The 13,015-nt window shown below is 38.7% G+C and overlaps 1 protein-coding gene across 1 annotated transcript in view; it reads right to left on the bottom strand.

Moving 5' to 3' along the window:
• Positions 1–13,015, bottom strand: part of nol10 (nucleolar protein 10) — a 57,506-nt gene that overhangs the window by 33,645 nt on the left and 10,846 nt on the right. Inside the window, exons 2-6 of the mRNA XM_043677888.1 lie at positions 6,321–6,366; positions 4,525–4,623; positions 4,245–4,322; positions 1,617–1,654; positions 1,336–1,472 (exon numbers count right to left, since the gene is read on the bottom strand). Of these exons, the coding sequence (XP_043533823.1) occupies positions 1,336–1,472; positions 1,617–1,654; positions 4,245–4,322; positions 4,525–4,623; positions 6,321–6,366 (398 nt within the window). The remainder of the gene's footprint in view (positions 1–1,335; positions 1,473–1,616; positions 1,655–4,244; positions 4,323–4,524; positions 4,624–6,320; positions 6,367–13,015) is intronic.

The following is a 13,015-nucleotide window of genomic DNA, read 5'->3' as shown; positions in this document are numbered from 1 at the left end:
ACTCTTCAGGCTCTCTGCCTTTATTCCTGATGAAGAGCTTTGGCCCGAAACGTCGATTTTGCCTGTCCTCGGATGCTGCCTGAATTGCTGTGCTCTTCCAGCACCACTAATCCAGATTCTGCCTGTTTGTCCAATGTAGTGTTTGTTACAATTCTTGCAAAGTATTTTGTAAATGACATTAATTTTGCTTGTTGTCTGTATAGGGTCTTTCAAGTTCATTAGCTGCTGTTTTAGTGTGTCGGTGGGTTTGTGGAACCGGGGGCTGCCGAAGAGGTAAATTTCCCATTTAAATTAATGGGTTTGTCACAATCTGCGGTTTCGGGCATCCGTGATAGATTTTGGAACATACTCCCCTGCGGGTACGGGGGGGGGGACTACTGTATCTTCTTTCTTCAACACTGCAATGCTCTCCTTACTCAAGGCTGTTACTGCCACTCCCCATGTTTCTTCCTCAAGTACTTTCCAGAGCACATTCTTTCAGGAATATTTAACATCCTCCCTCTCTTGCACCATCTTTCCAGCAACACAAATTTAGTTTATGAACTTTGGTCAATTCTTCACTCAGTTAAGATTCAGTTAAAGCAACAAATTTACAACTTTAGAAAATGCTCTGTGTAAAGAGAATTGCAACATTTTGAAATGCTAAATTTTCATCCATTGCTATTGTTCAAGGGTTAAAGAATTTACAGATAGGCCTGGTTGGTCATTCCTCCACTCTACCCAAAGAAACAGACATGGATGAAATCAAGCACATTTCTCAGTGTGATCTTCGTATAAAATACAGATGGATGTTGTTACAAGCACTGTCAAATCATGGATCAAGTTCAATGGCAATCCCAGTGAAGGATAGTTAACCTAATCAGCAGTATGATTATAAGAAAATAAGACAGCGGAGCAGGAGTAGGCCATCTGGCTCCGCCATTCAGTAAGACCATGGCTGAGCTTTCTGTGGAATCCTCTGTTTACCAGCCCGTTCACCATAACCTTCACTGTTCAAAATCTATCTGTGCCTTAAAAACCCAGTGTTTACATTTAAGTATGGTGAGATACGAAACAAAAATAGAATGAATATAAATCAATGTTCCATTATTGTATGGTGTCACATTGCAGAATTCAAAAGAAAACAGAAAGCATAAAGATTCAGAAGTATGGGTCTACTTACCTTCACAGGTTTGTTTCAGCAGCATATATCAAAGCAATTCTTAATACTTATTTATGAAGTCCCCAACAGTATTTTGTCTATGTTTTACATATACGTCCCACATCCTCACACAGTGTTAATGTCAATCATCTGAAACTTCTTAAATCCTTCACAGTAATGTAACATTCCCATACCTTGCTCCTACAAAATAGAGATCACATGATGGATAATGATAGGAGAAATCTCGACCAAACTTAGGGATACGTGTCCTATAATAGTGGCCATGCTGTGACTGAAACTCCACATAACGATCACACTGGAGGAATACTATCTGTAAAATCAGAACACTTATTTAAAAAGTGAGAATTGCAGCATAATTACTTGCTATTTGTTTGAAGTGCTTGGAGTGACACATTTATACAATTTAATAAATGGAAACTAATAGTTTAAAATACAACCTTAAGAATGTACTTACCTTTGAATAATCATCTGATAAAATTTCAAATGTTACAACTGCAAAAGAAAATTGATTATAAATTACCAAATTATGGAAGAATATTCATATAATGAAAGTAAACAAGCTGAAATATACAAAATATACATTCAACAAAGATCAAAGTAAAATGTATAGTTCTTAGTCTTCAAAATTGTTAAAACATTTGAAATTATGTTCTTATTTCTAAGTCAGTGTTATGAAACTTTCTTTTCTGGGATCATAAACATTTTGGCATAATAAATTTTGTAACTAGCTCAATCAAACACAAAAACTGATATTGAAACAAGCTAAACATGGGTGGTTCGATCCATTTCAAAACATATATAAGAGCCATGTTAATTATTGCTGTTAAATTTTTCCACCCTTCCAAGCTAGAAAATTGCATAGCAACCATCTTATACTCCCAAAACCACACTGCAACTAATGAGAAGATCTCCAACACTCATATTGTAATGCCAGCTTTCCAACCACTAAACTAAGAACTAGTTAACATAAGGTTCTGTTTGCTGATGTTTTACAAATCATTAAATATAAATATAGTTCTTTAGAAGGCATCCACAGATTAACCTTCACAACCTCCCACTGTTCCTGGGACTCTTAGTGGATCAACAAATATCACCTTTCTCTTAACTTTTCCCTTCAAAATATGCTGTTAGGGTTGAATAAGGTTTGCCATCCATAATATCACTACATATGACTAAATAATATTACAGCTTTGAAAGATACCCCTCTCTCAGGTGGATTAGCCTCCCTCGTTCCGAGCTTCCATGACAATCTATTCAAACTCTCAAAGTCTGGCTTTACCATCAAATCATATCATTAAGTTTTCCACTTGTCCTAGCTTAGCCTCTTATGGCCCTGCTAGATCACATTCCCACGAAACTCTTAACCATCCAACTGACTTTGCTTCCTCCCATGCTAGTTTCCAAGAAGGTTTGTTCTCCTCAGGTACTGTCTCCCTATAATTCAAACATTGTCACCATATCCTCCTCTTCAAAAAACACACCCCACATGCCATTTTTTCGAAGTATGGTCCCTTAAAATTTGTATTTGGTTGTCCATTCTTTAGTAACTTAAAGAAGCTTGCCTTGTGTTTGGGAACTTTTGAATTGCTGCATAACTTACAAGATGTTCAAGTCTTAGTAAAATATTTTCAACCTCCTTTTTTCTCTAATATTTTAAAACATACTAGTGGCTCCCAAATCCATTTCCATCTTGCCTACAACATTTATTCTCTTAAATTATGCTTTCAGCCTCACCACAGAATCAAAACAGTTCAAATTAATGTCCTTGGTCATTGTGATTAATCCTTTCCTAAACATTCTTCCTCCAAGCTTCTCAGTTGCCTACCTTAAATGGGACAGTTTTGTTTGGTTCCACTTTTCCAATCCAATTAGAATATCTCCAGGAATGATTTCTCTTCCTGTCATCAGCTAAGTCTGCAGTTACCCTATTTCTGGAAATCTCCTCCCTTTCATTTATTACACTGAGGATAGCACAAAGACATAGGATTTAGTTCCTCAGGAATTTAGCCTATACACATCACTATTTCTTCACCACCTGTTTCAACACCTTCACTGTTTGCAATGTCAGCATACTTCTTTGACATCTAATTCTAAATGGACTGCAACTTTCACCATCTATACCATCCCGTTGTAAACTCTACATTCTGGGCCATTGATTCTGTTTTCTTTCTCACCATCAAAATGTTAAATTTCACTGTAAATGGTGCAAGTTGTCAAATTCACATCTTTGCAAATCACAAAGACTGCTTATTCCATAACACACTATTTTTCCCTTTCTGTCTCAGGCCCATTGGCTGCATAAACCTCATTAATGCCACTGCCATCTTCATACTTAAGTGATTCAAATGCCATCCAGCTCAATCTACATCTTCAGTTCCGCCATTACTTTCAGCTTATTCAGTACCAAATCCCAATTTAATTTTCACCCCTATACTTGCTGACCTAAATTGCCTCAAAGAACCACTATTGCCTCAAATTTAATTTTTTTTTAATCCCAATATTCAAATTCCTGCATTGGTCATATCTCTCACTATCTCTGAAATTATCTCCATCCCATAGCACTCCAAGGAGGTTACCATTCTTCAATTCTAACCTGATGCTGCCCAAGATTACATTTTAGAACCCCTGGTGGCTAAGTCTTAATTAATGAGTCCCAAGCTCTGAAATTATCTTCTGCCTTCTTTCTTCTCCTGTCAAGACTTTTTCTCAGTCACATCTCTTTAATTATGCATTCAATTAGACCTAAAATTAATTTTTTACTCTATCAATTTTTGACCCATTATGTTTGTGCACCTTAAAGCATTCTTCATAACAAAAACCCCATTTAAAAATCATTTGTTTAAAATTCTTGATTCTTTTTTGGACAAAATTATTTCAACATCAGATTTTTTTCTTGAATGTAGCTGCACAAATAAAAACAGAAATAAAATAAAAATCAGATTTTAGTACTGAAAACTTAATATGGCACATCCGACACAATGAAACATATAGCAATGTTAAAATATTACATTTTCTTAAGTGTGTTTAAGTTAGTTTTATTTAAGCTCCATATTTTAATAACTTAATTCCAAATTTACCCAACCTTCTGAATCTAGGCATCGTTCAAACTTCATGGATAACTGGTACGCGTCATAACATCGAATCCTTGGCTTATATGTGCCTGCAAAGATGAACAGTATTAAAAATTGAACAGCAATAATATTTATTCATTTTCAAAAAATTGTTACTGCATCCCACTCCACAGTGGTTTAAAATATTGACAGATTAAAGCCTGATTCAATAAACCAATTTGTAAGATGACAATCTAAATGAAACAATTAAGTAAAAGGGTAATAAATAGTTCATTTACAAAAAAAACGTACCAGCTGCAATGATATACTGGCCATCTCTTGAAACTTTAATGGTGGTACTAATTGTAGGCATCTCAAAATCTTGTATAAGCTCAATTCTTCGACGTATATCTAGAGAAAGGCAATTTTTTTTGTTATTAGTCATAACCAGTTGATGAAATTAAGAATAAAGTGTTTTCAACTAAGGCACCTTCCATAAAAAGTAGATTAACCCATAGGATTGTTGACATCCTCCTAATAAAAATAGAGACAAAAATTGCATTGTACCAGAACCTGCTTCAGGTCGAAAGCAAGCAGTAAAGGTTTAATATTAAAGATTTAACACATGGTAGACAAAGAAATTTCCATGGTTGGGTTTCACATCAAGTCTGGAATATTGAGAGATCAAATAGTGAATCTATATGAAACTTTAATATGGCTATAATCAGATTAAATGCTTACAGATTTGAATTCCACATTTACAAAAGAATTTCATGCAATTGAGAGGGTAAGTAGTACGTAAATGTTTAAATCCATTTGCATCCAGCTAACATAACTTATAAGTAGGAAAATGCTTCAAATTTACGATACAGAGGACATTATGGAGTGATTTAACAATATTTGAGAGTATCCCAGGAATAAAGGGGAATAACCAGAAACAAACTGTTATAGAGATTGAGAGATCTGGAACAGTATGGAATTTTTAAATTAATCACAGAATTAAATGGTGACTCATGAGAAGGTAGATCAATATACAAGGACATTAATAATGTTACACATTCATCTACAGATTACAAAGTTGTAAACAAATTAGACCATATGCTATTATCTGTTATCCATAATATACGGAGTTCTCCGAACTATGCCCTGTTCCTTCTTTGTATACTCAAAATAATTCATAATAATGTAAAAATGGTGCAGACATGTCAAACAAACATACCAATAAACTATGACCATCAGTTTTTGTATTGGTAGTGTAAGTAATTTAGTGGAAATATTACTGAATGCAACTTGATGTAACTACCTCTAAAATTACATTTATTTTAATTTGGGCATAGAGTTGAAGAAATTACATAGATGACTTCTAAAGCTGCTTTCTAACTTTAGAGGACTGATGAAAAAACGTCTACGCTGGAACTTCAATATCAACAGAAGAATGAGACCAAACTTCTTTTTATAGGCATAACAACATTGTTCTTTCAGGCTTAGGATTGCAGACAGGTTTAAGAGGCAAGTCTAAGTTAGAGCTCTTTGCCACTCTATCTCCCAATCAAAGTTCTCTCTGTTCTTTCATGCGGGCAGATAAAGAGTTGTTGATAATAAGCTAGGGGAGAAAAGGAGCTAAACGGATGGTGATGGGGACTTGGTAGTAGTCAAAATTGGATTAGTTGCACTGAAAACAACCTATTACATGACAGTGAATACCATGGGCAAATGTCGAGTCCTGAAGGCTGTAAAGTCCTCAAGCCGAAGGGGAAGTCCTTTTCATCCAGTTTGCATTGAGCCTCACTGCAATAAACTTGAGACAGAAATCTTAGCAATGGGAACAGTAGCATGTGGATGTGTCAGGCAACTGGAAGATCTGGGTAACTTTTATAGACACAACCAAAGTGTTCTGCAAATCGGTCAACTCATCTGTACATCATCTTCCGAATGTAGAGGAGACTGGTCTGTGAGCAGTGAATACAGTAGACTAAATTGAATAAGGGGCAGGTTAGGGATGCTTCCATTTTGAAATAGAAGAACATGCAAAAGGTCTTAAATATTTAAAGTTAAAATCTCATGTCAATATATTATAACAAGACATTTGTGTGAAGTCTTACACTCACCAACATCATTCTTCTGCAAGCTTCTCTTCTTTCTATCTGAAAGCCACTGAAATGAAAATGAAAATTCAAATACATGCAGTTATAGTGCAAACAATAAGTACTGCCATTTTTGGAGAGAATGCGATTGTGTGGCCAAGTTATTGGAAGTTAACCTCAAACAAAAACTCAATGACCCTGAAATACAGATTAGGAATGTAAAACTACAAAAGTTCTGCTAACCATGCAGTAGCACTTGTGAGGAGATGCATCGCGAGGACTCAGTTTTACAAAAAAAACTATCAAGAACCCAATAGAAATATCAGGAGCACAACTTTCCTTTTTTTTGTACTCTCTCAGCACATTGCTTTGAAGATATTTACGGGGTTTAAAAAAGAAAGCCCAATATCAAATGGTTAACACAGTACAAGGAAGGACATGTTCCATTTTCTTTTCATGAAAGTGCCATTCTTAAAGTCAGGTGAAAGAATAGATTCACAATGACATTCCTAACTCCATTAAGTTTTTCACTGGAAATTAAATAGATACATGAAGTCACATTTACTCTATGTAGCACCCAAAATTTATGATGCAAGTGTTTAAGCAGACCTAATTAAGCCACCTCATAACCAGCAAAAACATCTCCACTATTTGATTAATCTGTGAATTGAGTAATGCAGAATGTCTCTCCAAACTTTTAGAAAACATCACCCTTGAGGGCCTCTCTCATATTATTTACAGCAAAGTGTTTAATGATTCAATCCTACTCCAAATAGAATGTTATTAGCTTCCTCTTGCACCCGTATAATAAAACAATTGCTTCAGTCTGAAGCAATTCACGATCAAAAATGACAAAACTATTGTCTCAATACATGTTCCTATAAATATTCTGCAATAAAAATATTCTACAAGGCACTGCACACGAAAATCAACAGAAACTCAATTCAGAAGGAAGTTATTTGTTATTATAAGATCTGCAAAGTTTTTCTGCAGATTTCCAATGATAATCCATGGTCAGAATTTGCAGTCTCTGAAGTGCAGAATAGCACAATTCACACGCTTTAACGTGTACGTGGTGAAAGATCATGAAATATTAAAAATACTGTAGACAATTAGGTGTTCAGATGAATTTGTGAAAGAATTTTCAATTGCAGCTGTAGCTAAGTCATCTCGTGTAACCAAGTCATGACACAGATATTGTCCTCACAACTCCCAGTTGAGCCAGAAATTGGCTCCATTTCTTTGGAACCAAATTACCTCATTCCTTTTCCCTTCAATGGAATTTTTCTTCTTACCTGAATATGATCTAAGTCATTATCTTTTTGTTTCTGGAAAATCTTCTTCACATAAGGTATTTGTCTTACTCATTTCCTAGACTCGAGAGCACTTCTTTTTCTCCTGCACAACATGTGTCCACCTCTCAACCACTCCCTCAATTCTCCAAGTACGCTATACCACAACTGAAATAAATATATTCACCAGTAACCTAATAGTACATTAGAGCTATTTATTTTCTAAAATGAGGGACCATAACTTCAGTGCAAGACCAATGAGTTTATGAGGGTGAAGTGAATGCTTGATATTTTAGTCAGTAGGCCAGTATGTACATTTCTGGAATACTTACAGATGCTACAAGTTTAGTGTAGGCTGAATAGATGGGGATTATGCTATAAAGAGGTCAATGTATCCTGAATTCAGGGTGTTCAAAACCACTGGCAGTTATGTTCGCATTAAAAGTCAGTCACAGAGACATACAGCACGGAAACAGGCCCCTCAGTCTAACTCATCCATGCCGACCAGATATACTGAAGTAATCTAGTCCCATTTGCTGGGTGAGTAAAAGCAAGGCACCTGTCCATTTAATGTATGATTCTATGATGTTGTGCCTCTTAGAGAGACTTGGCTGAAACAAGGGCAGGGTTGGCTGCTCAAAGTTGCAGGGTTTCGGTGTTTTTGACGAGATAGAAAGAAAGGTAAAAGAGGTGGAGGAGTTGCATTACTAATCAGGGAGAACGTTAAATCTGCAGTCAAGAGGGAACATACTGGAGTGCTCATCCATTGAGGAAATATGGGTAGAAGTCAAAAGTAAGATGGGTGCGATCGCTCTGATAGGACGACATTAGAGGCCCCCCCCTACAGCCACCAAGGCATTGAGGAACAAATACGTAAGCAGATTATAAAAACAGAGTTGTCATAGTGGGCAACTTTAATTTCCCCAATATTGATTGGGCCTCCCTTACAGCAAGAGGCTTATAGAGAGTAGGATTTAAGTGCATCCAAGAAGTTTTCTTGAAACGGTATGTGGATCGTCTAACTGGGGGGGGGTTGGTTGGGCATATTCCTCAGGGTGGCACGATGGCTCCATGGTTAGTACTGCTGCCTCACAGCACCTGGGACCCGGTTTGATTCCAGCCTTGGGCGATTGTCTGTATGGTTTCTCTCCGTGTCTGCTGATGTGAGTTCAGGACTGGCATTTTCCAGTAAGGAGGAAAGACAATGATGGCAAGGTAAGGGACTCTTGGATAACGAGGGAGGTGATGAATTCAGTTAAAAGGAAAAAAGCATATGTAAGGTTTAGGAATCTAAAGTTGAACAAGGCCCATGAGGAATATAAAGGTAGTAGGAAAGACCTTAAAGTAGCTCAGCAGGGGAATGGGAACCTGTGATGTAGTCCCAGTGCACAGGTGGATGAGGGTAGGGAGGACATGGACAGGACTTCATGGTCACAGGAGTGTGCTGGCAGACAGCAAGCTGGTTTGAAGTGTATCTACTTCAATGCCAGGAGTATCCAGAATAAGGTAGGCGAGTTTGCAGCATGGATAGGTACTTGGGACTTTTAATGCTGTGGCCATTTCAAAGACAGAGATAGAGGATGGTCAGGAATGGATGTTGCAGGTTCCAGGATTTAGATCTTTCATTAAGATCAGGGAAGGTGGTAAAAGAGAGGGAGATGTGGCTTTGTTAGTCAAGGACAGTATAATGGTTGCTGAAAGGACTTTTGATGAGGTCTCGTCTACTGAGGTGGTATGGGCTGAGATTAAAAACAGGAGAGGAGAGGTCACACTACTGGGAGTTTTTTCTAGGCCTCTGCAAAGTTCCAGGGCTGTGGAGGAAAGAATTGGCAAAATGATTCTGGGAAGGAGTGAAAAGAACAGCGTGGTCAATATGGGGGACTTTAACTTCCCCAGCATTGACTGGAAATGCTATAACTCTAGTACTTCGGTTGGATCAGTTTTTGTCCAATGTGTGCAGGAGGGTTTCCTGACGTAGTATGTCGAAGGGCCAACAAGAGGAGAGGCCACACTGGATCTGGTACTTGGTAATGAACCAGTCCAGGTGTTTGATTTAGTGGCAGGTGAGCACTTTGGAGAGTGACCATAATTCAGATATTTAGTTTAGCGATGGAAAGGGATGGGTATATGCCACAGAGCAAGAATTATAGTTGGGGGAAGGGCAATTATAATGCAATTAGGCAAGACTTATGATGCATAGAATGGGGTAGCAAAATGCAGTGGATGGGGGCAATAGTAATGTGGAGCTGGTTTAAGGAACCAATATTGCGGGTCTTCGATAGGTATGTCCCTGTTGGGCAAGGAGGAAGTGATAAGGTAAGTGAACCATGGTTTACTAAAGTAATTGTATCCCTTGTTAAGCAGAAGAGGGAGGCTTATGCGATGTTGAGATGAGATGGTTCAGATGAGGCGATGGTGAATTATACATTAGCTAGGAAGGATTTAAAAAGAGAGTTAAGAGGAGCAAGGAAAGGACATTAGCAGTCTTTAGCAGGTAGAATAATGGAGAACCCTAAAGCTTTCTATAGGTACGTGAAGAATAAAAGGATGACTTAGGGTAGGAATAGGGCCACTCAAAGACAAATGTAGGAAGTTGTGTGTGGACCCTCTGGAGGTCGGAGAGGTGCTAAACGAATATTTCTCATCTATTTTTACTCAGGAAAAGGAGAACATTGTAGAGGAGAAGACCAAGATACAGGCTATTGGACTAGAAAGGACTGAGGTCAGAAAGGAGGAAGTGTTATCAATTCTAGAAGATGTGAAAGTAGATAAGTTCACCGGGCCGGATGGGATTTATCAGAGGATTCTCTGGGAAGCTAAGGAGAAGATGGCGGAGCCTTTGAGTCGTTATTGTCTACAGGTTTAGTACCAGAGGACTGGAGGATTGCAAATGTTGTCCCCTTGTTCATAGAGATGACCCAGATAATTATAGACCAGTGAGCCTTACGTCTGCTATAGGAAAACGTTTGGAAAGGATTATAAGAGATAGGATTGATAATCATCTAGCAAGCAACAATTGAAGATAGTCAACATGATTTTGTCAAGGGCAGGTCGTGTCTCACAAACCTGAGTTTTTTGAAAAGGTGATCAAGCATGTGGATGAGGGTAGGGCAGTTGAAATGGTGTACATAGACTTCAGTAAAGCCTTTAATAAGGTTCCATATGGTAGGCTTTTAGAGAAAATGCGGAGGCATGGGATTAAGGGTGATTTAGCAGTTTGGATTAAAAACTGGCTTTCTGTAAGAAGGCAGCTAGTTGATAGAAAATATTCAGCCTGGAGTCTGGTTACTAGTGGTGTGCCACAAAGATCTGTTTTGGGGCCACTGCTGATGGTCATTTTTATAAATGACTTGGACGCAGGCATAGGTGGATGGGTTAGTAAGTTTGCAGGGGGAGTGGTGGACAGTATGGAAGAATGTTGCAGGTTACAGGGGGACTTGGATAAACTGCAGAATTGGGTCGAGGTGACAAATGGAGTTCAATGTAGATAAATGTGAGGTGAATCACTTTGGGAATAACAATAAGAGGAAGGCAGAATACTTGGTCAATGGAAAGATTTTTGGTAGTGTGGATGTGCAAAGGGATCTTGGTGTCCATGTACATAGATCCCTGAAAGTTGCCACCCAGGTTGATAGTGCTGTTAAGAAGGCATACAGTGTGTTAGGTTTTATTGGTTGAGGAATTGAGTTCCGGAGCCGTGATGTCATGCTGCAACACTAGTGCAGCCTCACTTGGAATACTGTGTACAGTTCCAGTCGCCCTATTACAGGAAGGATGTGGAAGCATTGGAAAAGGTGCAGAGGAGATATGCCAGGATGATGCCTGGTCTAGAGCGAAGGTCTTATGAGAAAAGGCTGAGGGACTTGGCTCTGTTCTCATTGGACAGAAGGCAGCTAAGAGGGGAATAAATAGAGACAAACAAGATGATCAGAAGATTAGATAGGGTGGACAGTGAGCATCTTTTTCCTAGGATGTGGACGTTGGCTTGTAGGAAGGGGCATAGCTCCAAGTTGAGGGGTGATAGTTTTAAGACAGATGTCAGAGGCAGCTTCTTTACTCAGAGTGGTAAGGGCGTGGAATGCCCTGCCTGCCAACATAGTTAACTCAGTCACATTAGGGGCATTTAAACAGTTCTTGGATAAGCATATGGATGATGATGAGATAGTGTAGGAGGATGGGCTTAGATCAGTTCACAGGTCGGCGCAACACCGAGGGTCTGCGCTGTATTGTTCTATGTTCTATGAACTCAAGCAGGGAATTAGGAGAGCAAGAAGGGGCCATAAAATTACCTTGGCAAATAGGGTTAAAGAGAATCTCAAGACATTCTGTACCTATATTAGAAACAACAGGATAACTAGGGAGAAAGTAGGACCACTCAAGGATAAAGAAAATCATAGAGATGTAGAGCATGGAAACAGACCCTTCGATCTAACTCGTCCATGGCGACCAGATAAACTAAACTAATCTAGTCCCATTTTCCGAGTGAGCATGTTTGTGCTTGGAGGCAGAGGATGTGAGTATTTTGCTTCAGTATTGACCTAGGAGGAGGATATGGAATAGTGAGATTTGAGTGGAGCATGCTAATATGCTAGGGCATTTTGAGATCATGAAAGAAACTGTGTTGGGTCTCTTGAAGAGCATGAAGGTGGATAAGTCCCAGGTTATTGAGCGGGGCAAGGGAGGAGATTGTTAGGGCCTTGACCAAAGTCTTTGTATCTTCATTAGCCACTTGAGGGGTCCCGGAGGACTGGTTGTTCCACTATTCAAGAGGGGAAATAGGGATAATAAACTGGTGAGTCTTATATTGGTGATTGGGAAGCTATTGGAGAGAATTCTTCGGGATAGGATTCACATGCATTCGGAAAAGCATGGCCTAATTAGGATCGGTTGGCATGGCTTTGTGCAGGGCAGGTCACATCCTACTAACTTGATTGAATTTTTCGAGGAGGTGACGAAGGTGTTCGATGAGGGTACAGCAGTTGATGTTGTCTACGTGGATTTTAGTAAGGCTTTCGACAAGGTCCCTCATGGTAGGCTCATCCAGAAAATTAAGATGCATGGGGATTCATGGTGAATTTGCCACGTAGATTCAGAATTGGCTTGCCCATAGAAGGCAGAAGGTAGTGGTGGAAGTTTTTTTTCAGGCTGGAGGTCTGTGACTAGTGGTGTTTTGCAGAGATCTATACTGTTTGTGATGTATATAAATGACTTGGATGAAAATGGGCGGGTTAGTAAGTTTGCAGACGATACAAAAATCAGTGGAGTTGTGGATAGTGTAGAAGGTTGTCAGAAGATACAGCCAGATATGGATCAGTTGCTGGTATGGGCATAGAAATGGCAGATGAGAGTTTAATCCGTCTAAGTGTGAGATGTTGCACTTTGGGAGATCAAATGTTAAGGAAAATTATACAATTTAACAGCAGGACT

Source organism: Chiloscyllium plagiosum, chromosome 3 (genome assembly GCF_004010195.1).
Source record: "Chiloscyllium plagiosum isolate BGI_BamShark_2017 chromosome 3, ASM401019v2, whole genome shotgun sequence".
In the NCBI taxonomy this organism is placed as follows: Eukaryota; Metazoa; Chordata; class Chondrichthyes; order Orectolobiformes; family Hemiscylliidae; genus Chiloscyllium; species Chiloscyllium plagiosum.
This window is presented reverse-complemented; position numbering and strand designations above follow the sequence as displayed.